Below are 26276 nucleotides of genomic sequence, written 5' to 3'. Positions count from 1 at the left end.
TTTGCACACAATATGCACCTTCTTTTCCAAGTCGGACGGCATTAATAGTTTCTGCATTAACCAAAACCAGCACAAACACAGTTTATCCTTCAAATCAAACAGTAGCCATATATTTTATCCTTCAAGTTACACACCTGTGGCTGCTCGCAAAGCCAACACATATTGGTCTGTGCTTCTAGCCGCACCTGTATATGTAACCAAACAGTCCGAGGTTAGTCAGCACACTTTTGGCACCCCTGAAATCATTAGCTTACTACATTGAGAAATTTAATGGCTTAACTAAGTAATTATACCCACCCCTTCAGGCCTTCAGATACCATCTCCCAACCAGCTAACTCTTCGCATCTAACACATCCAACTACTTCAACACACCCTATCTCATGCACAAAACCATAATTTGTCAAAAGATACAGTCATGAATCATACAAAGCTACAAACTGCAATTGAAGAAGAAATCAACATTAAATGGAAATCAAGTTATCAAATCCATATCTAACTACCCAATCAGTATCATTACCTCAATTAAAATCAACATCAAGTTATCAAGATCAAAAATTCAAAAGGAAATTGAACCCATTTCTAACTACCCAATCACTCAATCAGTATCATTACCTTAATTAAAATCAAGATCAACATCAAAAGAAAATCAAAGCCATTTGAAATTGAACCCATCAGAAACTCAGAAGAGAAGAAGAGGAGGACTGGAGGAGCCGAGGAGGAGAAGAAGACGGAGAGGGGTTGCTGGTTGCAGCCTTGCAGGTTGCTCACTGTGTTCCGTGTTCCGGACTCGGAAGTGCTCCAAGTCTCCAACCCCGAGTTCGGCTCGGAGACCGGAGATCGGTAGCCTTCTTGCTTCTCTATCGGACTCAAGCAGGATGAGGATGTCGCCCTCCCGGACAGGACCATTGACGTTTCTCATGATGAACCGGTTCTGGTCGTCGAGAAACTTGACTCGGACTTGGGTCACCTGACCTCTAGATCCGGTCTGGCCCATCACCTTCACCACCAGGGTGTGCTTCACAGTCGATTCCATGCTCAGATTTGGGAGCTCGAGACGAGGGTCTGGAGGAGGAGGAGGTAGCTTGGCTTGGAGGTTGGTGGTTGGAGGCGGCTTGACTAGGTGTCTGGGTATGTATGTTAATATCCCAGCTCGCTATCCATTCTTGAGAGAGAAAATCGGAGAGAGATGAGAATGAGGGAGATGGAGAGAATAGAGTCTTTACTCTTTCAATCGGAGATGCAGAATTAGAATTTTATTATTTATATTTTTACACAAATATCCGTGTAAAATATTAAGCTGGTATTAGAATTTTATTATTTATATTTTTTACACAGATATCTGTGTGAAATTAAGTGGGTATTATAATATTTAGGGTTTTTATCCATTTATCCCATTTCTAGGGATTTTTTTCCCACTTACCCCATTAAGTTTTTTTAATTCCCTCCTACCCAAAACACTCTAAGGAGGTCTTCTCTAATACCCCATTAAGATTTTTTTTTTGTTTTTTGTTTTTTTTTTAATACCATTTTACCCTCACATTTTTTTTTTTTTTTAATAACCTCACCCCTTTGTTATTTAGAGAGAGAGAGAGAGAATGGAAGAGAGAGAAACTATAGGAGACTTCGCGGGAGCCCGGTCACCGACCGCCGGATTCCGGTCACCGGTCGCCGGATTCCGGCAAACTTTCGCCGGATTCCGGCGGCCGATGACCGGAATCCGATCACCGGCCGCCACCCACCGGAAAGATTTACTGCCCCAATAGACATCTATTGCCCTCAAATAGAGGGGCAATAGACGTCTATTGCCCTCCAATAGACGTCTATTGCCCCCCAATAGACGTCTATCAACCATGTACTGCCTCCCAATAGACGCTTATTGCCCCTCAATAGAACTTTCGGTTGCAAGAATATGAACTAATCTCCTAAAATTTAGACAATAAAACTTTGCTTAAAGAAAAAAAACGAAGAGATTATATCAATTTAAAAACGTCTATTGCCCCCAATAGACGTCTATTACCCCCCAATAGACATTCAAAAAAAAACATGACCGAAACAACAACAAATCGTGGTGACTGTGATTCGATTGCCCAGGAATGTGTAGAGAAGGTCACCACCAGAAAACAAAAAACTGCAATTCAACAACTGACCCTTCCCTATCTGGCCCGCCATCCAACCCAACTCCGGCAGCCCCGTCCTCGAAAATTACGGGTTCGCCCTCCCCAGCCTCACCCACCGCTCCTTCCTTGGTCCGACCCAGACCTGGTCGGGCCGGATCTGGGCCCGTACAGGCAGCTCCCACTCGACCAACCACTTCTCCTGCCTCACCAGCGACTGCGGCAGCAAGCTAGAGTGCAACTGCGCCGGCGCAGCCCCCGCAACTCTTGCCCGGTTCGTCCTCCACCACGGCCCCAACGACAATGGTCTACGGCGTCAGAGAGAGAGAGAGAGAAGTTGAAAAAGCTCCGGCTGCTTGACGCGTCCATGAACCGGCTGACGGGGCCGATTCCCGACGAGTTGACTCGGCTGGAATGCCTGAATCTTTATGAGAACAACTTGAGGGGAGCTTGCTAACTCGCTGAAGCTGTACGAGCTCGATGAGAGAGAGAGAGAGAGGAGACAGATCGATCTGCCGGAGGGAATGAGAGAGTCAGAGAGATAGACAGTGGCAGGATGTAATTTCTTAATTAGATTAAGGGCAAAATGGTCATTTGGTGTTAAATTGGATAGATGGGAACAAAAATCTGTTGCTGGGGTAAGTGAGATAACTTTGGCTTATTTTGGTGCTTTGGGTCAAGGACCCTAATATTTATTTATATTTTTACACAGATATCCGTGTGAACTAATATTTCACACTGAAAACTGTTTGAATTTTTAATAAGGCCAATGATAAAAGAGGTCATTTTGAAGTACCTTATTATAATCTAGGACACACAAATGTCCCCATGATAATTAAGGTCACATCTTCACAACCTGCCACTAAAAGTAACAATAATTACAAAAACTGCCACTGACAGCTCTCTCTCTTCCTCCTGTTACCCAATCCCGGGTTCACTAAACCCTTATCCATTCGGACTCATTCAGAGCTCTCTCTCTCTCTCTCCTTCCCTCCCCAATGGCGTCCAGTACGCCCGGTCTCCCTACGCCATCGTTTCTGCGCTTCTTCGCCGGAGCGGGAGCTTCGAATCGACTCTGTAGAGATGGAGAGATCTGGTAGAGGCGGCACTGATTTCCGAGACTTGCTTCGGAGATCCTCAGGAGGTCCGATTTCATTCTTGAGCTTTTCGATGCCTATGGATTTGAATGTTGTTTCGGCGGCGACGGTGGCGATTCTGGTAGTGGAGTCGAAGTGGCGCTCGCGGCGAACGTTGTCCTCGATTTTTTGCTGGGCGCGGCGTCGCTGGTTGAATTTCTCGGAGGTTTGACACTTTGACATACTTGTCGCTGCATTTTGCACTGCCATTTGCATACAAATCTCACGGAGCCTCTCGCCTTTACTTCTGGACTATGCATTATGTATCTTTATGGGCGTACTTCATCCATAGATGGTACCACAATATGCAGGTATGAACTGAAAATGGCAATGTGGTTATATTCATATATACAATGGTGCCAGAGGCCAAATCGAAACTCTTGTTATCAATGATCTTATGTATTCATTATGATCTTTACAGTTACAACTTCTATCTCAACAAGTCATAGTTGTCGCTTGGCTTGGTTTGCAACAAGATATGTCAAAGTCAAGTCATAATCACTTTGAGGCATTATGTTTAGTTTGGTCTCCAAGCAATTGTTTTTCCTTGCTCATTGGTATCAAAATATATGTCTTATATGTGGCAGTACTCAGTTACTTAATTACTATTAGCAAAGTATATATGATCATTTGAACTTTTAGTTGGCTGCATTTGCTAGTTGTTGCTTCTTGGAGATTACATGCAGATTCATCATTCCTGATTTGTAGATGAGAATGTTGCATTTATTTGTATAAAAACTGCAAACTTTGATAAATATATCTAAGGCCTTTTTTTACTTTGTGTGATTATTCTAAAGATGCAGATTTCCCAAATCATTGAATAGTAGAAACTAGGTTCACTTTGGATTCTGCTTGAATGTTGTCTAATTTTGTAACAAAAGGCCCTAATGTTTCTGTTTTTGCATACTCTACCAGTGGAAGATGACAGAAAGTAAAGAAATAGAAGATCAATAGCTCATCTGGCCGGCAAAGCATTGTCCAGAATCTAAAAAGAGATTATCTGTGATAATCGTTGTTTTGGAGGTTTGCCATTTGCTCTCATGCATAGACAGAATGTTCTTTACAGCAAGGCCGAGGCCTTATTCAATTTTGGATCAAAACCAATCATCAAAAGTCCAATGAAATTCCTATCTTATTTCCTGAGAGAACACATGTTGGATTATGCCCTATCATCAGAATTATAGGTTGGGAAGTTTCAAAGTTTAGCTCTGGATTTCGTTTATTAAGAAGATCAGAGTGGCTGATGAAAATCAAGGAGAACTGTCTGATGAAGATGATGATCTGTGTCTAGTTGAATGTATTAGAGAATTTTATCTGATGAGGAGTTCTTCAAAATTCTTGATACGGCCAAAAAAAAAAAAAACAATTCTTTAATTGTTGTAGATTTTTATCGCACCTCATGTGGAAGCTGCAAGTACATAGAGCAAGGGTTTTCAAAGTTATGAAAGAGGGCTGATGAGAGGAGAAGTTGAAGCAATCTTCTTAAAGCACAATGTGAGTATGGCATGGATATAGTAATCTTATTTTATTTTGGTCTGAAGTCGTTGAACTTTCTTTTAGCAGCTCAATACATAATTCTAAAAGGGTATTTGCTACAGGTAATTGATGAGTATGATGAACAATCCGAGGTTGCAGACTGGATTAGAATTAAGGTAACTTCCTCTGGTAATAACTCTCCTTAATCCTATATCCTGGAGAGCAATGATGTTGTGTGAGACTTCTGTTGAGGACACTTGATCATAACTTGCACACCAAACTTATAGCTTCATTTCTCTATGATCTACATGTATGGTTCTTCTGCATCGGTTGATATACTGATCAACTCTATATCTGTCTTTCTATTCCATACTGCTTGCTCTAAATTTAAGATAAAATGAAATGATGCAGACGGTCCCCCTCTTCCATTTCTATAAAGATGGTGTTCTCTTGGAAGCATTCCTAATTAGACACGAGGAGAGGATCACTGTGGCAATTCGTAAATACACATCTCCTGCAACATCTGAATTGATTTGAGCTAATATGGTTTTGCCTACAGACTTGAATATGTAGATTTACAGTGATCCCTAAACATATATATGATGATGATTGATGAGTTCTTTTGGACCAATTTGTATGATATAGTTCTTTGTGCAATCTGTATGATATAATTGATGAGTGTTGGTTGTAATACTGCAAACATTATGTTCTCACATATAAGCAAAGAAAACCTTCCTATTTCATGATTTGAACTGCGAGTAGTTCATAAAATATGTGGTCTGAGCAGTTAACATTAAATTAAAATCCACAAGAGAATGAGGCAGCTGATAGAGTACATTTACTAGAATGACAAAGTAATCTTTGCAATATCAAAATTTGGTAAGAAAAGAAAAGAAGGGCATACCTTTAGTTTATGAGATATGGTCAGTGACATGGTCAGTTACTTAGTTAGTGACATATGATTAACAGTGACTTGGCTATGAACTTGTGACTTGGCTACTGACAGTTACTTGGTTAATGACATGGTCAGTGACATGTAATGTGACATGGTCAGTTACTTAGTTAGTGACATGTGATTAACAGTGACTTGCCTAGCTACTGACAGTTACTTGGTTAATGACATGGTCAGTGACATGTAATGTGACATGGTCAGTTACTTAGTTAGTGACATGTGATTAACAGTGACTTGGCTATTAACTTGTGACTTGGCTACTGACAGTTACTTGGTTAATGACATGGTCAGTGACATGTAATGTGACATGGTCAGTTACTTAGTTAGTGACATGTGATTAACAGTGACTTGGCTACTGACAGTTACTTGGTTAGTGACATGGTCAGTTACTTAGTTAGTGACATGTGATTAACAGTGACTTGGCTATTAACTTGTGACTTTGCTACTGACAGTTACTTGGTTAGTGACATGGTCAGTGACATGCATGTCACTGTCAATTCCTGACAAAGTTGCTTACCATGTCACAGGCTATGTTACTGGCCAAGTTATCTTAATTTCAAGTCATCGACAATGACATGTTCATGATTGTGATATGGCCAGTGACTTGAGGTTAATAGTAACGTAGTCAGTGACTTTCCCAGTGATTTCAGGTTAACAGTGATGTGGTGAGGGATTGATAGTGACATGATCCGTGACTTTGCTGGTGACTTGAAGTTAACAGTTACTTGGTCAGGGATTGACAGTGACATGGTCAGTGACTTGACAGTGACATGGTCAGTGACTTGATCAGTGACATGTGTTGCAAATTTGAAATTGAACTTCACAAGTATTTTTTGGACAATGAATTCAAGCGTAAGACAAAACTGTATGCTCAAAACATTAGTAAGAATATTTTATTGTGATTCCAGGAAGATTTCAAGTGATTTTAGTCAAAGTACAACCACAACACTTTTTCCAATTAGAACAACCTCCCATAAGCACATTGAACAAAATAAAATATAACCACAACTGGGTCTAAAGATACGGCGAGAATTTTTCTTGTCCAGGGTAAAAGTTCCATAGCAGCATTACGGATGCGGTCAAAGCATATACTGGACCCTCCACAACTCCCTCTTGCACCGAAGCCCATATTCTCTAACAAGCTTCAGCTCAACATCCAAATGTTCCTTCTCATAAGGACGTCTTGGTTTCTCTAAACATGAACAATTGTCTCATCACTATCCAAAGCCACAGAAATCATCAATTTTAACCACAAACACAAACAAAGACCATAGCATATAACACTTGAATTCACCAAAGCAAATTTTAGCAATACATGTGTACTACATGGTGGAATAAGATATGATGAGTTTTCTCAAAAACCAAGTAATGGGACAATTTCCTTCAGTAAAGAGTAGAGATAAACTTGTCAAGAAAATGTAGCTAGGAGTCTGAACCATCACACTAATAAGTGACAAGACTACAGCAGCTACTTGAAATTAAAGCTAATACATATATGAGGTACTACAGCTAAGTAACAAACTAATGATAAAACCCAGACATGAACAAAACAATCATGAAAGTGTAACCGGACTATCCAAGGCGGCATTATGATGATCTAAGAGAACTTCACACTCCACTTCTTTCTTTACAATCTCAATCGAAGTAGGACAACTAGATGCATAGTAGTCCAATGTTAAAGGAGGGTGGGTCACTTGCAAGTAGACGCATAGTAGTCCAATGTTAAGGGAGGCGCATTATTTCAATTTTTCTACCTAATCAATCCATGAATGAAATTGAAAACATAGAAATCGCATTCATAACGTTTTGAGTCAAACAGATAGACATATAGAGATTAGAAAGCAAGGGGCCATACCTGAACATCGTCGAAGCTTGGTTTGTGGTCTTTGACTGAACTAGAATCGCTGAAGTAATCCAATTAGATCATTTTTGTTGTTTGAAAACCTAAAGCTTTTTGGAGATAAAATAGAAACTTAGTGAAGCAACTTAGATTTTATTTATTTAATTCTTTTGGGTAAAATTAAGGATCCTGTGATCTTTTGCAATTGGAACTAATGAATCCCCAGCATAAACAAGCACAAATTATAATACGTGAGAATCAGTAACTACCTAATTCAACATCCTGTGCAACTCATCCCTTGCCTCAACAACTCGATCCATGTCATTGCAATCAACCACAAAAATAAGACCTTGAGTGTTCTGGAAGTAGTGCCTCAACAACTCTATCCCTGTCATTGCCCTTATATCTGTGTTCCAAACAAAATACTAATCTTACAAGAAAATCAATTCGTCAATTCAATTAAGCCAATTGTTCTTGCTTGACAACAATTGTGACCACACCACAGATCATACCCGTTTCTTTTCTATTTAATTATCAAACGCATATACTGTAAAATCAAAATGAAAAATGACTTAAAATGAATCGACCAACCAGATTCTTCATCCTTTCTTCAGCCTTCCAAACATCACATGAACTCAACAAATCAAAACTGCGGATCCACAAGAACCGAAAACACTCACAATCTCCGTGAACCTGTCAATCTTTCCAAGGATCTGACTGATCAAAGGCTCCACCTCTCCAGATCCTGCGACGCTCATCTCGAACTCTTACCTCTGTGCCATCTCCGAGTCTGAGACATCTCAAAATCAAAATCAAAACGCAAACCAATAACAACATCCAACAATTTCTTAATCCATATACTGGCATAATCTTTAGAGGTAGCAGCCCTAATTCAAAATTGGCTGGAATAACAAAAATTTCAAATGCATACTAGAACCACAGAGAGAAAGATCTAGCAAAGAATGGGATAAAATTAAAGAGAAGAAAAACAAGAAAGAAATCGAATGCGATGCGGAGAGATAAGGATAGAGGAGGAGCTGAAGAACACAAACCTTTAGTGGCGGAGAAGATCGGCGAGGGGAGGAGTTCTTGAGCGAGACTGACTTTTCCGTGGGCCATCATCAACGAATCAATTGCAGAAATTTGATTGAATTGAAATCGAAATTAGCTTTCTACAAGCGAACACTTGCAGATTACGAGAATGGCGAAGGGGAGAGCCAGACGGAGAGAGAGAGAGAGAGATTTCTAGGGTTTCGGGAAATGCAGGGTTTGCAAAATGAGAGACAAGGTGGGAGAGAGGGGTGAGGCCGTGAGGGTTTGGGTTGGTGAATCTATGTACATCAGTTTTTAGGCTTCAAGGGCAGAATCGGAATAAAAAAAACTAAAAATTGATCTTTTTTAACATTATTTCATTATTTATAAGGACTAAATTAATATTATTAACAATTCATTATGGATCTTTTTATCAAGTGGGAAACTAGGTGACTTTTTTATCATTTCATTCTCTAAAGTGACATTTTCCATCATTTCCCTTTTTTAATTTACCATCTGACAATCTTATAGGAATTTCTAAATTTAACTTTATTTCACACGGACTCTGTGTGTAAATTAACTTGTAAAATATTGGGTCCCAATCTGAACCCTATGTGGCCACAATAGTCAGTGTGAAAAATATTTACACATGGATTTCCGTGTGTACTATAACACTTTATACACGGATATTCGTCCGTGTGAAGCTCTGTGACAATACCATCCGTGTGAAAGAACCTATTTTTCTAGTAGTGCTTATCTCCTATGTGGGAGCACTATCTATTCCAATTGGTTCTAACATACTCCAGGTCCGCTCTCTCGCCTGAAACCGACGAAGATTCAGATCCGAACGGAAATGGGGCGGAGACCTGCAACGCCTACTCCAGCGGCGTTACGGCGGCGATTTTGCTCTTTGATCTCTCACAAGTATGGGTTTTTAGCTGAACTAGGTTCTGGCTTTCGGTTTGTGTTTGGTTGCTGATGAAATGTTTGGGATTAGATATGATTGGAATTTGTGTTGATTTGATTACGCATGGCATGAGCAAAATAGGGACAGGCCTGTGAAGAAAATGCTAGAATGCGTGAAGCAATTGCAAAAGAAGAATAAGCGAAGGAAGCATTCGAACACTGTGACCATTGATTCCATTTACAAGAAGAATTTCTTGTCCTTGAATAGTGTGTAGGAAGTAGTGATTGTCGACGTTTTTGTTCTCCCTGGTAATCTGGTGACTGAGGAACTGTAGAATTAAGGGAAAGATGGCTTCTTTTGGTTGAAATGTCGTTTGTTTATCTTTGTAGCTTTGGTGATTTTGATTGGATGATGCTTTGGTGAAGATAGTTGCAGTTATATGATTATGGCTATGATAAAATGACCAATTTTGTATCAAATAATAAGGCTGCAGCATGGTTCCATAACTTATATGGAAGATGTATTTGTGAAATCATCTTTTGTCAATAACTTATATGTAATTTGTTAAAAAAAAAAAGGAACACAGATTTTAGGCTTTGCCATATAAGACCTGGAGCAGAACACCGATAAATTATGAAATCTTTGTTTAGCCGGCATGCTAAATCTATGGAATTGATTCCTCAGCAATCTATACAAATTAATCATCAAAGTTGGGATGTTTGTGATACTGGAAAGATGGGGAGGTCGGATGGATATATAAGGGGCGAATTTATTTGAGTTGTCGAGATGAATTTTTGGTTATAACAGAGATCCATGAGAAGAATAGTGGCTAGGATGGAGACTTGGAGGAGATAGCAGAGAAAGGATGGATTGTACAAAAAGTGATCAGCAGGTCTATATATATATATAGGAAGGATCTGAAGCGGACGTCCGCAACCCAGAAAAAGTGCTGACGTCGCTCCTCCGGCCTAATTCAGGCAGCGACAGCGGCATTTTTGTTGCCGGAAGGAACCAGGCCACGATGTGGAGCAGTTCAAAAGCGACTGGACTCGTCGGCGAAGGGTTTGAAGTCGAGCTCGATGGGCTTCCATGGTTTCCAGCAAGCTCACAGCACACCGCTGAGTTTCCGATCGCCTTCGCCGCTTGATCAAGGCCGTCCGGGATGTCCAAAGGGTGCGTCCGGCACCCGCAGCGCAGCGATCGCCACCTTCCTGACGCCGGAGGAGCGACGTCTACACTTTTTCTGGGTTGCGGACGTCCGCTCTCGAACGGCTGCGTGTGTGTGTGTGTGTGTGTGTGTGTGTGTGTGTGTGTGTGTGTGTGCCGCTGAGTTTCCGATCGCCTTCGCCGCTTGATCAAGGCCGTCCGGGATGTCCAGAGGGTGCGTCCGGCACCCGCAGCGCAGCGATCGCCACCTTCCTGACGCCGGAGGAGGGACGTCTACACTTTTTCTGGGTTGCGGACGTCCGCTCTCGAACGGCTGCGTGTGTGTGTGTGTGTGTGTGTGTGTGTATCTCTTCAAATTGAGGTTGTACGTAGCAAATGAAAAAGAAACGATAGTACGTACAGCCACCAATAAAGGATTGATCTAATATGTCGTGGTAAAAGTATTTTCTACTTGCAAGTTTACTCATTCAAAACCAAAAGTTATGGTTCAAAATTGAAATCCAGAAAACGAGGATTAAGCTGGCAAACCTGATACAAGATCTATCATGAAAATTCCAAATTTGTCAGCGGCAGTGCATCATTGGAGGCTAGATCTTTAAGCTGCTTGCCACCATACATGGAGGCATGTCCCTGCAATTAATCCAGCAAAGTACGTACACAACCTCCACCACTAAGTCACCACCTTCATCAATAATTCAAGTCATAAACTTGTATTGCTCTTCCACTGTAACAGCTCAGGTCTGAAAAATTGCATCTGGCCATGAGTCGTGATTATATATCCTACAGGCTACAAGAGAACTTGTTCAATACAATAGGAAATAATAAGAAAATTTACAAAACACCACACACTTAATATATAGTCATCTAATTCATTGAAAAAAAAAATAGTCATCCAATTGAAATGAAAATGTAACTCTGAGAGTCTCGGATGATAAGAAAAGTATAGGACTAATGTACTTAGCTTGTATAAATTGATCTATTTTTCAATAGAAATTTTCTGACACAGAGGATATGTTCTGAAAGAAGCTGAAGCATGCAGCTACTTTTGAACTAAAAGAAAGACTAAGTAGTTTTTCTGTTGCATGTTAGTGATCAATAGCAATGTATAATTGTTAATCTTGATATATAAATTTTCCATTCTGGAACTTGCAGAAGATAAGAAAAGAAAAGTAAATATATGCATGATATGTATGTTAGGTTTATTAACGTGCATGCTGAAAAGTAAAAGATAGAAAAAGAAATGCAAGTTTGATATAATGGAAAAGTAATTATATCTTGATATAAATGTCTAAAGTTTGCATAGATCAATTTTCACTACTTACTCTATATAGAGATTGTAACGCACAACTAGATAGTATAATAAGAGTGAGAGAGAGAGAGAGAGAGAGAGGTGTTTGCTTCAATAGAATCACTTAGAGCAATATTTGAATTGGAATTTGTGGAGGTCCAGTAGCCCACTGATATTGCTTTCGACTTCTGCAAAATTGCAGTGTTCTGCCCTAAAAATAAACAAGGCATCTATATACTTGGACAGCAAATTCGGATAGGAATTATCAACAAATTAATATATTTCAATACCGAGCCCTGAGGTTAATGGAGGATTTACATGAACGGCATTATAATTAAGGGACGAAAATAAGTACAAGAAATACAAAGAATATAATAGATGTATTTTTATAGAGGACTTATATTGAAACACTAAAACTGAAAAGGGAATTTAATTATCACTGGCGATAGATGTTTAGCAACAGTAGTTAACTCACATTATTTTGATAGTCTTGATAATACATGTAATGCAAAGGCATATTGGGTTAGAAAATACAAGTATACTAATAACCACTTCACTCACACAGGTAGGGTTTGCCTATTGAGAAAGAAGCAGCAAACTGTGCCCTATCTTGCAGCAATACTCTAGGTTGAACAATTTAAATACTCTCTAGAGTAGTCTTCAGGAACAACTAATTAAACACATAACTTTAAAATCATCATTTACACTAAACACTACTAAGCTTAAAATCATCATGGGTAGATAACGTTTACTTTGCATAAATACCACTAACCAAAAGCAAGAGATAAATACTACTTACTAGATAACGTTACTTGGCCACTGATCCCAATTCCTACATCAGTCATTTGGATCATCAATACATAATTAGCACCTAATAATATTATGAAAAAGCTTCTAACATCAACATGAAATGCCAACAAGAGTGCGCATGCAGAAGATATTGATATTGATTTAGGAATTTGGAAGCATAAGATAATGATTTCCGTATATGATTAACAGAATAATAATTACCATCCCCAATGTTAGTATAAAATATTGTTGGCATTCCAAAACCTACTATACCAGCCGTGTGAAGTATAAGGAAGTGTGAAGTATAAGGAATTGTTTCAAAGGAAGTGTGGTGTGGTTGCTTTGCTCTTTCGTACGTGTTGAAGAATTTGTGGCTTTTTTTAGCATGCAAGATTGTTTAATTGTATTGTGGAGAAAATGCTGTCAAAAGAATATTGCAGCTTGCTGCAATGATCAAAAGGTGAAGATCGAATATTACTGTACACCTCTTCTCCTTCACATGATCATTCCTTCTGTTGAAAACCAAAAAGAAAAGGAAGTTGCATCTGGGTTTTCAGTTTTTCTATTTCTCTCCTTCGTGGAGAACATGCTATGAAAGAGAAAAGGAAGAACATGAGAACATGCTATGAAAGAGAAAAGGAAGAACATGACAACGTGGTTTTCCATTTCTTCTTATGGAAACATTGCTGTCAAAGAAGAAAGTAGGAAGCAACTACATCTGGTTGCCAGCCATCTCGTCTTGCCCACTCAATGCAATATCCCCTTGAGATGGATCCGGTGCCTTGGTGATTTGTTAGTATTAACATATTGGCAAGGAGAGGAAATATCCAATTGAGATGGATCCGGGTGAGGAAGAAAATCTTGGAGAGGTAATTAATATCCCCTTGAGATGGATCCGAGTGAGGAAGAAAATCTTGGAGAGGTAATTAATATCCCCTTGAGATGGATCCGAGTGAAGAAGAAATGTGAAAGCAACCATATCTTTTCCTTGCTATCCACTCAGTGTAATCATGAAGACCTTGCTGTCTAAAATGATAGTGGGAAGCAAGCAACTGGTGATCATTCATACATGAACTTAAAGACCAAGTATGATAGTTTGTTTAATTGCAAGTATGATAGTTTGTTTAATTGCTGTCGAAGACAGGTGGCCTTGTTCATCTTCATGTAAACCTTGCTGTCAAAGATCAAAGTGGGAGACAATTGCAGCAGGGTTTACCATTTTAGTTGGTTATCTTGCCGAAACACAAGGCCCTACTCCAACCAAGCTTCTAGCAACTTTGACAGAATGGAATTCCTTCTTCCTCCTATATATACATGGGTATTCTGTTTGTTCTATGTATTGAAATCGTATTGAGTTTCAATCCCTTGATTGTAAAAGAGTCAGACTCTTTGTTGCTCTGTTTTGTGCCATGTTGAAAACAGTTTGTGAGTCTGTCCAGTAAGGATTGCAGCAGTCATTGCAATCCCACAGTTAAATGTGTAGTCTGTCCAGTAAGGATTGCAGCAGTCAGTGCAATCCCAGATTGTAAGTTAGTCAGTTCAGGAGGGATTGCCGCGGTCAGTGCAATACCTGAGTTGTAACTTTGTAATCTGTTTTGATTAGTGAATCATTGGGTTCTCAAGAGTTAGAGCCCCGCAGTGTTTTTGATCTCAATTGAGGTTTTCACTGCGTGACCAAGTTGTGTTGTGTTGTGGAATTTTCTGTTCTCTGCCCAGTATCCAAAACACGTTCATCCTTGTATTTACAATTGGCATCAGAGCGGGTTCTAAAGAGTTTTAGTTGATCCGTGATCAAGGATGGAACATCAACGTGACAGAGCCTCCAGCTCCATTAACTGTCCACCATTATTTGATGGAGAAGATTACTCACAATGGAAGATTATGATGAGGGCATTTCTCTACTCTCAAGATGAAAATATGTGGAATATAGTAGAAATTGGTTGGGAACATCCAACCATGGCAGAAGACTCCAAGAAAGAAGAAGTGAGTTCTGCAAGAATTCCTAAGCCTAGAAAGGAATGGACAAAGGAGGAGGTTCGTGACAGAAATTGTGATTTCAAGGCACGAAATTCATTATTCATAGCTCTATCCAAGAAGGAGAGAATGAGAATCAGCCACTGTGACACTGCCAAACAAGCATGGGATCTTCTCCAAGTCACCTATGAAGGTAATAAAAAGGTTAGAGGGCAGAAACTTCAACGACTAGTTTTGGAATTTGAGAATATGTCAATGACTGAAGATGAATCAATCGACGACTTTCATGCTCGGCTTCTCAATGTAACAAGTCAATGTCGGAGCTTGGATGATCCATTTGAGGAGCACCGAATTGTCAAGAAGTTTCTTAGATCTCTTCCTTCAAAATTCCAGGCCAAACAGATTGCCATTGAGGAGGCTCAGGATCTAGATACCTACACTCTTGACGAACTGGTGGGAAATCTCAAAACTTTTGAGATGAGACTCAAACCGGATAAAAAGGTAAAAGATGTTGCTTTTTCTTCCATTAATGATAAAGATGATATTGTTGATGATTCTATGGATTTAACTTTGTTGACAAAAGAGTTTAAAAAATTTCTGAATGATAAAAACTCATTTGGAAACACCTCAAGAAACTTTTCTGACACAAAGAGAGGTCAAGAATTTGAGAATCGTTTTGATAAAAATTCAAAGTTTGCCAAATTTGCTCAAAAGAAAAGTTTTCCTGACAAACCTAAATGCTATGAATGTGGTGGAATTGGACATATTGCTGCTAACTGTGGTAACAGGAGATATAATTCACGTGGCGACAAAGCTTTAAAATCCACATGGAGTGATAGTGATGAAGGATCTCAATCGGATTCTGAAGAGGTAAATCTTGCTCTTACTTCTTCCCTTAATATTGATTTATCCGATGAGTCTGATATTGAAGTTGAAGCTTTTGATGAGGAGACGAATGAAAAGTGTAAGCAATTGTACAATGCTTCAAAAATTGTTCTTAAGAAAAATTTCAAACTTAAGGAAGAAATTGAGTCATTAAGAAAAGAAAAAAATGAATCTGAGCTAAATTTTGATTCTTGCTTGAAAGAATGGGAAGAAGAGCGTACTGACCTTGTTGATAAGATTAAAGTTTTGCAGGGTGAGGTCAAGTCTCAAGATTGGGACAAGGAACATGATGATCTTATTAACAAGATCAAAATCTTGCAGGTTGAAGTTAAGGCTCAGTCTACTCTAAATATTTCACTAACATTTGAAAATGAAAAATTGCAGGATGAGCTATCTAAAGTCAAGGAAAGCTTCAACAAATTCTCTATAGGGTCGGAAAAGGTCTCTAGGATGATTGGCTTTGGTAAAGCTCATTCTAACAAAGAAGGATTAGGGTATGAAGGTGAGTCCTGCAAGCCCTTGACCTTTGTAAAAAGTCTGGATTGTGAAAATTCTTTGGGTCAGTCACAAACTTTAAATGACAATGATTCTGATACTAAGTTGCCCAGAAGATCAAAACCAAATTTAGACTTCCAAACCCATCAGAGAGTTGCTCAGGTAAGTTCTAACAAGCACACATGCGTGCATCAGCCCAGGTATGTTCACAACTCCAAAAGGTTCATTCCCACTTGTCATCACTGTGGTAAAATAGGGCACATTCGTCCTAGATGTAATTTGCTCCGCAGGGAATCTCAAAAATGCAGGAAACAGAAGGAACTCAGCTCTACAGCTTCTTTACAAGCTGAGTTGAAAGAACATCTGAAGTTGATAAACAGGATTGCAGTGCGTATTGCAATCCCCAAAGAGCAGAATTTGAAGCAGAAGCAAATTTGGATTAAAAAAGGTTCTAATAATTGTCTTTCTGCTCATATGGATAAACTTGATAACATGTTTGAACTTGCTTCTGTTCCTATTAAACACAAATTGGCTGATTCGGTTACTAAGTCCTTAGACACAGCTCGATTTGAATCTCTTAGAAGCGACATTGGTGGGTGCTCTAAGTATTGATACTCTCACTTTACTTGATCCATTCTGCATGCATTCATATTGTATGATCTCATTGTAGTATAAGTGCATTGCTCTTTTTATTTCTGTATTTTTTATTTTTCTGGTTTCTGGAGAATCAGGATTGCATGTGTGGTTTGTATCCCGAAGTGTCTGACAGATTCATTTGAACTTAGATTGACAAGGTTTCTACTCCCTTCCTTAAATATGAGTGTGATGAGATGATTAGCATGTTTTGAACTTGTTCTTGCATCACTGTGTAATCTCGAACATGATCAACATATTCTCTATCACTTTGTATGATCACATGCACACATACTCCTTGTGGTGGTAAGTAATATTCTTGGTTGACTTGTTCTTAGTCTACACATATGAAGTTGTTAAAATGTTATTATTGCTCCTAGTTAAAAAGGTACAATATATTTGGAGCATGGCCAGGCTATTCCCAAAGTAAACAGGTCTTGGTCGTGACGAACGATATAAGGATTGGGAAGAAAAGGGAATGGTTTGGTCACCCCGGTGGTATGTAAAACTATTGACTCGAGTTGATGTGTCCTTTGGGATGTCCTTGTTACATCTAGTACCCTAAAGTCATCTGACTTGGGAGCTGCTGGCATAAAACTCATTACATGAGTCTTAGTTTTCTTGTGAAAAACTATATGTTGTGTGAAAAGGTTAAAAAAAAAAAAAAAAAAAAATTTAAAATTGTGCCCACACGGAGATATAAGGGGGAATATCTATGTTGTTCATTTTTTCTCTTCTTATGTGTGTTCTAATTTCAAGGATTCTAAGAATGTTACACACTCCATCTTGAGTTATGTTCACTTACACAACAAAGGTATAGAATACTCGATCATCTTCCAGCTTACCTTGTGGTTGTCAAAAATGGTTTACTCATGTGACCTTATCTTGTTGCATTTATGTTTATGGTTTTGTGGTCGTACTCTTGTCTGAAAAGCTATGCAAATTGAATCTGTTTTTAACTCTTGGATACAAACCCACTCATTGTGTGTTTGCATTTCATTCGTGCATCCTTCATAACATGATCCCATTTAGGGGGAGTATTGATATTTGGACTATCTTCCTCTGATTGTTTCTTCTTGGGTTGGTGTCTCTTGAGCAACATCTACAGGTAATTCTTCTTCTACATTGCTTCCGCTACATAGTTGCCTTTGTCATTCCTAGACAAAAAGGGGGAGAAGATATTTGTTGACATTTGGTTTTGTTTTCCTGGTTTATGTTGCTTAATTTGGCTAGACTTCTTTATGGTTTGAACTAGTCGGTTAAATTGCTACTACATGACTTATTGAATTGCAGTTTTATGTCTTGATCATAGTATTTGTTTTTCACAAAGTGTGTGATAAAGATTTCAGGAACAGAGGATTCTCTAGTACTACATGAGGGGGAGTTGATCTAGATTATAGTAGTTTTGTTTAGGAATGCCAAAGGGGGAGATTGTTAGTATAAAATATTGTTGGCATTCCAAAACCTACTATACCAGCCGTGTGAAGTATAAGGAAGTGTGAAGTATAAGGAATTGTTTCAAAGGAAGTGTGGTGTGGTTGCTTTGCTCTTTCGTACGTGTTGAAGAATTTGTGGCTTTTTTTAGCATGCAAGATTGTTTAATTGTATTGTGGAGAAAATGCTGTCAAAAGAATATTGCAGCTTGCTGCAATGATCAAAAGGTGAAGATCGAATATTACTGTACACCTCTTCTCCTTCACATGATCATTCCTTCTGTTGAAAACCAAAAAGAAAAGGAAGTTGCATCTGGGTTTTCAGTTTTTCTATTTCTCTCCTTCGTGGAGAACATGCTATGAAAGAGAAAAGGAAGAACATGAGAACATGCTATGAAAGAGAAAAGGAAGAACATGACAACGTGGTTTTCCATTTCTTCTTATGGAAACATTGCTGTCAAAGAAGAAAGTAGGAAGCAACTACATCTGGTTGCCAGCCATCTCGTCTTGCCCACTCAATGCAATATCCCCTTGAGATGGATCCGGTGCCTTGGTGATTTGTTAGTATTAACATATTGGCAAGGAGAGGAAATATCCAATTGAGATGGATCCGGGTGAGGAAGAAAATCTTGGAGAGGTAATTAATATCCCCTTGAGATGGATCCGAGTGAGGAAGAAAATCTTGGAGAGGTAATTAATATCCCCTTGAGATGGATCCGAGTGAAGAAGAAATGTGAAAGCAACCATATCTTTTCCTTGCTATCCACTCAGTGTAATCATGAAGACCTTGCTGTCTAAAATGATAGTGGGAAGCAAGCAACTGGTGATCATTCATACATGAACTTAAAGACCAAGTATGATAGTTTGTTTAATTGCAAGTATGATAGTTTGTTTAATTGCTGTCGAAGACAGGTGGCCTTGTTCATCTTCATGTAAACCTTGCTGTCAAAGATCAAAGTGGGAGACAATTGCAGCAGGGTTTACCATTTTAGTTGGTTATCTTGCCGAAACACAAGGCCCTACTCCAACCAAGCTTCTAGCAACTTTGACAGAATGGAATTCCTTCTTCCTCCTATATATACATGGGTATTCTGTTTGTTCTATGTATTGAAATCGTATTGAGTTTCAATCCCTTGATTGTAAAAGAGTCAGACTCTTTGTTGCTCTGTTTTGTGCCATGTTGAAAACAGTTTGTGAGTCTGTCCAGTAAGGATTGCAGCAGTCATTGCAATCCCACAGTTAAATGTGTAGTCTGTCCAGTAAGGATTGCAGCAGTCAGTGCAATCCCAGATTGTAAGTTAGTCAGTTCAGGAGGGATTGCCGCGGTCAGTGCAATACCTGAGTTGTAACTTTGTAATCTGTTTTGATTAGTGAATCATTGGGTTCTCAAGAGTTAGAGCCCCGCAGTGTTTTTGATCTCAATTGAGGTTTTCACTGCGTGACCAAGTTGTGTTGTGTTGTGGAATTTTCTGTTCTCTGCCCAGTATCCAAAACACGTTCATCCTTGTATTTACACCCAATGGCAAGTGTCATATCAGCACTTCAGCAGTCCTGTTTTTCACAAGAGCAACAATTTCTGCTTTTTGTAGTGGAGCCACTCGGCAACAAAGCACCACAGAACACTTATTTGCTAATTCAAAGAGCTGCAACACAAAATAAAGTAGATCAGTATATACTATATAGCCATCATAGAGAAAAATTTAGAAAACTAAACTTGTAGGTCAGGATGCAAATACCAATTCCTGAAGTTCACTGTCAAGAGTTTAAACAAGACTCGTACCTTTAGATAATGAAAGCTACTGAAGTTATACCATCTCCAGAACTTCCTCAGGTAGTGTGTGCATCACCGGACACATCATGAGCTTCTTACACGCACTACACCAAAAATGTTATCAGACAACGGCAGAAAACCGTTGTGGGATTTGGAGTCCCACCGTTGTAGAGTGAGCCGTTGTCTGATGAAAAATCAGACAACGGTGGAACACAGTTGTGTGATAAACACACAGACAACAGGTATATATTATAACTGTTGTGTGATAGCTCGGCAGATGGCTCGGCAGATGCCAAGCGGAGCTGCGCAGCAGTTGAGGCTCTGTCTTCAGACAACAGTGCCAGTTTTAAGCTGTTGTAGGTTATGCATATCAGACAACATTTTTTTATTTTGTCTGTTGTCTGATTGCTCTTCCAACTTCAGTTCTTGGACTATATCTGTTGTGTGATTAAATTTAAGACAACAGGGTTCAATTGGTTCTGTTGTGTGATTAACTTGTAGGACAACAGAGTTCAATTAATTCTGTTGTGTGATTAACCTGTAGGACAACAGAGTTCAATTAATTCTGTTGTCTGAGTGTAAATCAGAAGACACTGATTCGTTAAAAACCGATGTGTGATATAATTGATTACAATGTATTTTTGTCTCATTTTTTACCATTTAGACAACAGGCAATGATCATTATATCTAATTTGTTGTGTGATCATTTGAACATCCAATTCCCGAATTAGATTGTGCATTCATTTGGTCCATTTACCAAATGAACAGTACTCTATCAAATACAAACATTGCAAACCATCAAATGATTCATATAACCAATACTTTAAACTTTAAAAGCGAAAAGGGTGCATTTCCCAATCATTGAAACCAACATTTTACACAAGAAGAGCATTCTAGTGCATGCCCATCTACTTGGGACAACAAAAAGCCGATCCACACATATATTGTTCCAAAACATGCCTCACATGGTGCATGACAATGTACAAGCAAAGAAGCACAAAAAAGATGCTTTCCTTATCTAAAATGTACCAGCAGCAAATGCGCTACTTCATGACTCGTACACATGTGTGTTGACAACAAACTTCCCCCACTCATTTCGCACTTGATCAATATCTGCTTGGGTGTATTGGCTGCAGCCTCTCCTCTCCCACTGAAATCAGTTTATTAGAAAATCATGTATCTTCAGATTTAAAGTATAACCAAGAATCTGAGCAATGGCAGAACACACACTATTGCACTCTTTCTCAATATGACATCAAATTATGACTCTCTTTGATATTCAATATAATGACGTTAGCTCTTACATTCAGAAGCTAGCTAGAGGAGAGACCTAGTAGACACTGATTATGGAGTCTACTCATAATGGCCAAATTAGGTTACCAACAGGAAAACAGAACATATGAACAGTCGGGCTGATCTTTAACTCATGGAATGATGAGGAACAGACGATTGACAACTCAATAGATATTAGCAATTGTTAGTCCCTCAGTACCTGGTGCACAGTGCATTTATTAGTCAACTTATTGTACCAGTAACCCCATGACCTAATATCATGTCAATTCATATATATAAAGTTTTCATCTGAATGAAAGAGATTTAAATATGACCTTTAGGTTTGGGAACAAGATGAGGACTCCATATATACCCATAGGGAACGTCACCAGGAGTACTATAGTATCCACTTAAATATGTGGTATGTCTCAGCTTCAGCATTTTCTTCCTAAACTCATTTATCATGTCTCAAATTCCTAGCCAAATTAATGCATCAACTATTTGATATGATAGCTGGAAAGAAAAGAAAAAATTGTTCAACAGCAAAATAAAGAACTGGCCAACAAAAGCACCAATGCAAATCAAAATCAGTAAGATATTTAAGTTTGATATGAGACTCACTCTATATCCAATATGTTGCTTGACACGGGATAGAGGATGAGGGAATTCACTGGTAGGCCTAAGAAAAAGTAAGCATATTATCAAGAAATAAAATATACAAATCTGATATGAAGATAGGAAGCTACATACGAACATAGAGTCATGAAAGAATGAGGAAAATTATCCTTTGTTAGGATGAGGCACTTATTTGAGTATTTAATCCGAAAACGTCCCCATTGGAAATGAGAAGGGATAAAGAAGAAAATTAATAAAATTTACCAAACTTTAGAAAAGCTATATATATGTGATGAACATTCCCTATACTGGTATCCATTATGTGTCTTTAAGAAACACATAGCACCAAAACAAACAATGGACACAGAAAGTCTAAAGCAATAACAAGATAATAGTTAATTAGAAATACTTACGTCCATGGCATTGTGAAAAATATATGAATCGGTATTTTTAGTGCCTCAGCAACATGAGAGTGCCCCAGACCACGATTTGCAAAGATTAAGAGACCACAAAATAATTTCAAACCACATAAAAATAAAATAAAAGATCTTTTGGTTATTATTATTTTCCAATAGAACATAAGCATGAAGCCTTTTAAAGAAGTTCAAGACATTGAGCTAATTAGCCAAGAAGGGAGTTTGGTTCCAAAGGAAAGGTTGTAATTTGAAGAGAATAAAAGCACTATAATTTCTGGCAGAGTTTAGTTCATAGATATATGTACAAATTTTGATTTAAATTCCAGTTTGTTACCATTTTTTTCTCTTGATCCACTGTATATTACTCAGATCTCACACAAAAGAAAGTTTTAGTTCATTTCCACGGAGCCAATATGTCAAATTGACTTGCAAAATATCAATATGTGAAGAAAAGGTCAATTATTTCAGTGGTTATAGTAACCACAAATACCATTAGCTCTTAGTTTTCTTGAAAACACAAGAAGTAATTAAATAAATAAATAAGATGACGAAATCTAACCATATGCTGGTGGTAAATACCTTGTCCTTCATTAAAAAGAAAATAAGAACCTATCAATCACCAAAATTACCAGAACAAAAAAAAAAAAAAAGACTCATCATGTAAGCAGGATATCCAAAAAGAAAAAAGTTCAAAAATATTTACTTACATTCGGCAAGAACTTTGGATCTCCACCTAAAGGAAAGAACTCCAACCCAACAGTAAGGACAAAATCTTTGAAATTTGCATGAGTTGCTAGCCTAACCCTATTTCCTGCAAAGTTGAGTAACATCCCATCATTTCACAGATAAGGTTCTCAGATATCACGACCAAGAAAGCTCTCTTTATATATTCTCATTCCTGGCCTGTGAACTTCAATTCCATATAAATAAAATTTCTCAAGTACTCATATTTATACAGCCGACATAAAGATGAATTGAAAATAACTAATAGACCATGTAGTCAATTTCCAAACCAGCCTTTTTTAATAGTGAACACCCAAGATTAACAACTCAGGGGCGTAATAATATCGCCTAAGCAACAGCTAAGTACCAAAAACCATCAAATGGTTTAATAATTGCAATGCACAGGAAGAGAATGAACAAAGATAAGGAGATAAGGTAGAGGGAGAGAGAGAGAGAGAGATGAAAGACAGAGCACTCATGGTAATCAAGCATCAATCATTCAGAAAACAATCGTCCTCCAGAATCTTTTTGCGAGAAATCCTATACAACTTTTGTACTTAATTATCCAATTTAATAAATTCACTTTTTTTTTACAAAGAGATAGAATTAAAAAAACACATGTTGCCATATCAGTTGGAGGGGCGCATTCGTTGTTCTTTAAAGAGGATCCCCCAGAATATTGAAGTTAGATTTTGCTTTCAGGATATTCAATATCATGCAACCGTTTCTACAATAATGTACAGGCACAAACCTAGCAATAATTCAACAAAGCTACTGAACTTCAAAAACATAAACAGTAGCTATTTTCGATTGAACCTGCATCTCATTACTCAACCTAATCAACAGTAGCCATCACTAGATCACCAACATATTACCATTGAAGTGAACAATTTCTAAAGAAAGTAGACACAAAATCATACAAAACTTAACTGAGAAAGCCTAAATAACCTGCAATTTCTTTCCGAAAAGAGATGGAGGCATTTGGAATACATACAGAGATTGAGCGACGGGACTTGGCGGGAACTGCGGGGGAGAACAGCAACGACAATACTAAGAGGATTTGAATTGCAATTACCAATTGTTGAAAGTAGTGATGCAGAGGCCTTGGAATGGTTGGAGAAGATGGTCTGCTGCAGATTCTCTGCAAATAAGGCAAACTAGCTGGGCATAGAACAAAGTAAGATTCTTTCTTTCAATGAAAGCAAATGAGCAAAGCAAGATGAGATTTTGAAGCTACTAAGCTGATGAATAACCAACAAAATGTGGTTATAATTGAGATTAAAACCAAACAAAACACAGTTTTTCACCAAAACAAATCGAAATTAAACTCACCAAGAATCGCCGAGAAACCCCCAAATCCCCAAATCGAAGAACCCACAAATGGAACCCTAGTTTCAACTTCGGTATTTCGATGTCTAGATTGAAACCCATTTTTCTTCTATCTTTTCCCCAGTACGAAGAACCCATGAATAGATCGAAATCTTAAGCGATTGTACAGATGGGTATAATCTTAATCGATGATTGCAGTTATGGATGAGTACAGTCGAGCCCTAATCGAGATATATTTTGATGACAGATGGTGTTTTGATGAGAGATCCGCCATCAAATTGCTCACTACAGACAGGTTCATGGCCGGAGCACCATTAATAGAGAGTGACGAAGAGAAAAGAGAAAGAGAGAGAGATCTGCTCAGTGGCTTCAAGTCGGCTGCGCAAGAACAACAAGGTCAGGGCTTCTGCATGTTAATTAAACTTACACCGCAAAGTTTTGGTTGAGGTGGGAATTACCTTCGTGGTGATTTTGCTTAGAATCAAAACTCCGAGCTTCTTCCTTTTTGGTTTGCAGGTGAGGGGAGATGAGAGAGGGAATAGGTTGGCATGGCTTCTGAGAGATAGACCTAATCTCATGACAGATGGTGTTTTCATGAGAGACCCATGGTATTTTGATGAGAGAGTGATGGTTTTTGATGAAGTTGAGAAGAGAGCTGCTCGACGAGAGGAAACGGCTGTTTTGACAAAGTGTTGACGGGGAGACAACAAATCCGCTAATTAGGTTGTCAAAGGCGGGCTTTTAATTTTTTCTTTATGAATCAGACAACATAAAGACAAAGTTTTGTTGTCTGATTGTGAACAAATTAAACCTCAGCTAAGGTTCCAAAGAGGGAAAAGTTCCCGCTATAATATGCAACCAAAGTAACATGCTAGGCAATGCTCATTCACACAACGGAAACAACTCATTTGGTTGTGGGATCCTCAATCACCAGCTATATTTCAATCAAAACTTGGAGGTTTTTGGGGGGCTTCAGTGCCATTTTGGGCCAAATAAAGGCACATCCAAATATTTCCCACTTTATCACACAACAGAAGGTAAAAAACCGTTGTATCATGTTTTGCATGCTACTCTCACACAACAGATATAGCTATACTGTTGTACTATGTAGTACCAATTTGGAGCCGAATTTGAGTCCATCTAGGAGGGAAATATGCCGCTATTTTTTTTATGATTCACACAACATATTATTCTTGTAACCGTTGTGCAATGACCTTCTAAATAAAAACTTCAGAATTTTAACCACCTTATACAACGGAAGTTTTGTAAACATGTTGTGTGATTCACTTTTCTTCATCACACAACACTTTTTTTTTTTCGTTGTGCAAAAAGTGTTGTATGTTAACGTTTTTGGTGTAGTGACGTGAGTATGGCATCTTCTTAACTCCTTCTACATGATTCCTTAGAGCTGCTGTTGATTAAAATATGGGTCATCCGCCTTGTAAGAATCTTTGAGTAGCCAATTGATATGGCAGTTTCGTGCTTGCTGCCTTGAAAGAAGAGTGCCACTGCTCAAATTCTGAAGCAGTGAGTTCTCTAATCCCCACACAAAAAGTGTTCTCAAACCCAGAGAGGAATATGGGCTTCTGTCGCACGTGTTATGTTCCAGTTCAATCTTTTGTATGTTACACTTAACATGGTAGTGTCAGCACCTTTTGCAAACACTTTCGATTTTATCAGGGCACCCCAATATCACCGATATTCTCTCCCGGTTACCATCGAATTCATACAAAGTTACAAACCCAGAACACTGAGCCTGCACTTCCCCACTCATGTTAATTTTGATTGGGAAATTATGATTAAGAAATTAAAAGGTCTTAAGTAAGCAGAAATAAATAAATAAATAAATAAAAAGTAAGGAGTATAATAAAAACGAAATTGAGTGAGAAATTAAAAACGAAAAAAAAATGAAAAATATATATATATAGGGCCCTTTTAGTGAGGGATCCTTTTTTTTGGTATTTTCTAGGGATAGGGCATTAGACCAACTTTTCGATCATATTTTCACATCTCAACCGTTCAGTTTTTA

General features: G+C 38.4%; 2 protein-coding genes, 1 long non-coding RNA gene and 1 pseudogene across 16 annotated transcripts; 2 read left to right on the top strand and 2 right to left on the bottom strand.

Moving 5' to 3' along the window:
• Positions 1–3197: 3197 nt before the first annotated feature.
• On the top strand, positions 3198–5394 carry LOC133711536 (thioredoxin-like 4, chloroplastic; annotated as a pseudogene).
• A 1212-nt stretch (positions 5395–6606) lies between these two features.
• LOC133707844 (uncharacterized) lies at positions 6607–11483 on the bottom strand. 2 transcript variants are annotated; one of them, XR_009845326.1, is made up of 5 exons: positions 11153–11483; positions 8110–8308; positions 7788–7924; positions 7534–7628; positions 6607–6870 (listed from the first exon to the last, which is right to left on the bottom strand). It is a non-coding gene; the product is annotated as an uncharacterized LOC133707844 (long non-coding RNA). The 2 variants fall into 2 exon arrangements; XR_009845325.1 differs by lacking the exon at positions 11153–11483 and adding an exon at positions 8571–8882.
• A 1452-nt stretch (positions 11484–12935) lies between these two features.
• LOC133712385 (uncharacterized) lies at positions 12936–19571 on the top strand. 2 transcript variants are annotated; one of them, XR_009847349.1, is made up of 2 exons: positions 12936–18758; positions 18812–19571. XR_009847349.1 is itself a non-coding variant. In XM_062138495.1 (2 exons), the coding sequence occupies exon 2, from the start codon at positions 14499–14501 to the stop codon at positions 16665–16667; it is 2169 nt and encodes a 722-aa protein (XP_061994479.1). In that variant the 5' UTR covers positions 12936–13570; positions 13624–14498; the 3' UTR covers positions 16668–19571. The 2 variants fall into 2 exon arrangements, 1 of the variants encoding a protein (XP_061994479.1); XM_062138495.1 differs by having other exon boundaries at positions 12936–13570; positions 13624–19571.
• A 1152-nt stretch (positions 19572–20723) lies between these two features.
• Positions 20724–24955, bottom strand: LOC133708013 (uncharacterized). 12 transcript variants are annotated; one of them, XR_009845502.1, is made up of 9 exons: positions 24706–24955; positions 24251–24625; positions 23913–24079; positions 22903–23006; positions 22193–22780; positions 21786–21843; positions 21500–21677; positions 21197–21384; positions 20724–21042 (listed from the first exon to the last, which is right to left on the bottom strand). XR_009845502.1 is itself a non-coding variant. In XM_062133461.1 (6 exons), exons 2-5 carry the CDS (start codon positions 24383–24385, stop codon positions 21832–21834), a joined length of 333 nt encoding a protein of 110 aa, XP_061989445.1. In that variant the 5' UTR covers positions 24386–24625; positions 24706–24955; the 3' UTR covers positions 20724–21042; positions 21786–21831. The 12 variants fall into 12 exon arrangements, 2 of the variants coding, with proteins under 2 accessions (XP_061989445.1, XP_061989444.1); XR_009845504.1 differs by having other exon boundaries at positions 21786–22780; positions 23867–24079; XR_009845498.1 differs by having other exon boundaries at positions 21786–22780.
• Between the last annotated feature and the right edge of the window lie 1321 nt (positions 24956–26276).

This window comes from Rosa rugosa, chromosome 5 (assembly GCF_958449725.1).
Source record: "Rosa rugosa chromosome 5, drRosRugo1.1, whole genome shotgun sequence".
Taxonomy (NCBI): Eukaryota; Viridiplantae; Streptophyta; class Magnoliopsida; order Rosales; family Rosaceae; genus Rosa; species Rosa rugosa.
The sequence above is the reverse complement of the archived record's forward strand: the minus strand, read 5'-3'. Positions and strand labels throughout refer to the sequence as shown.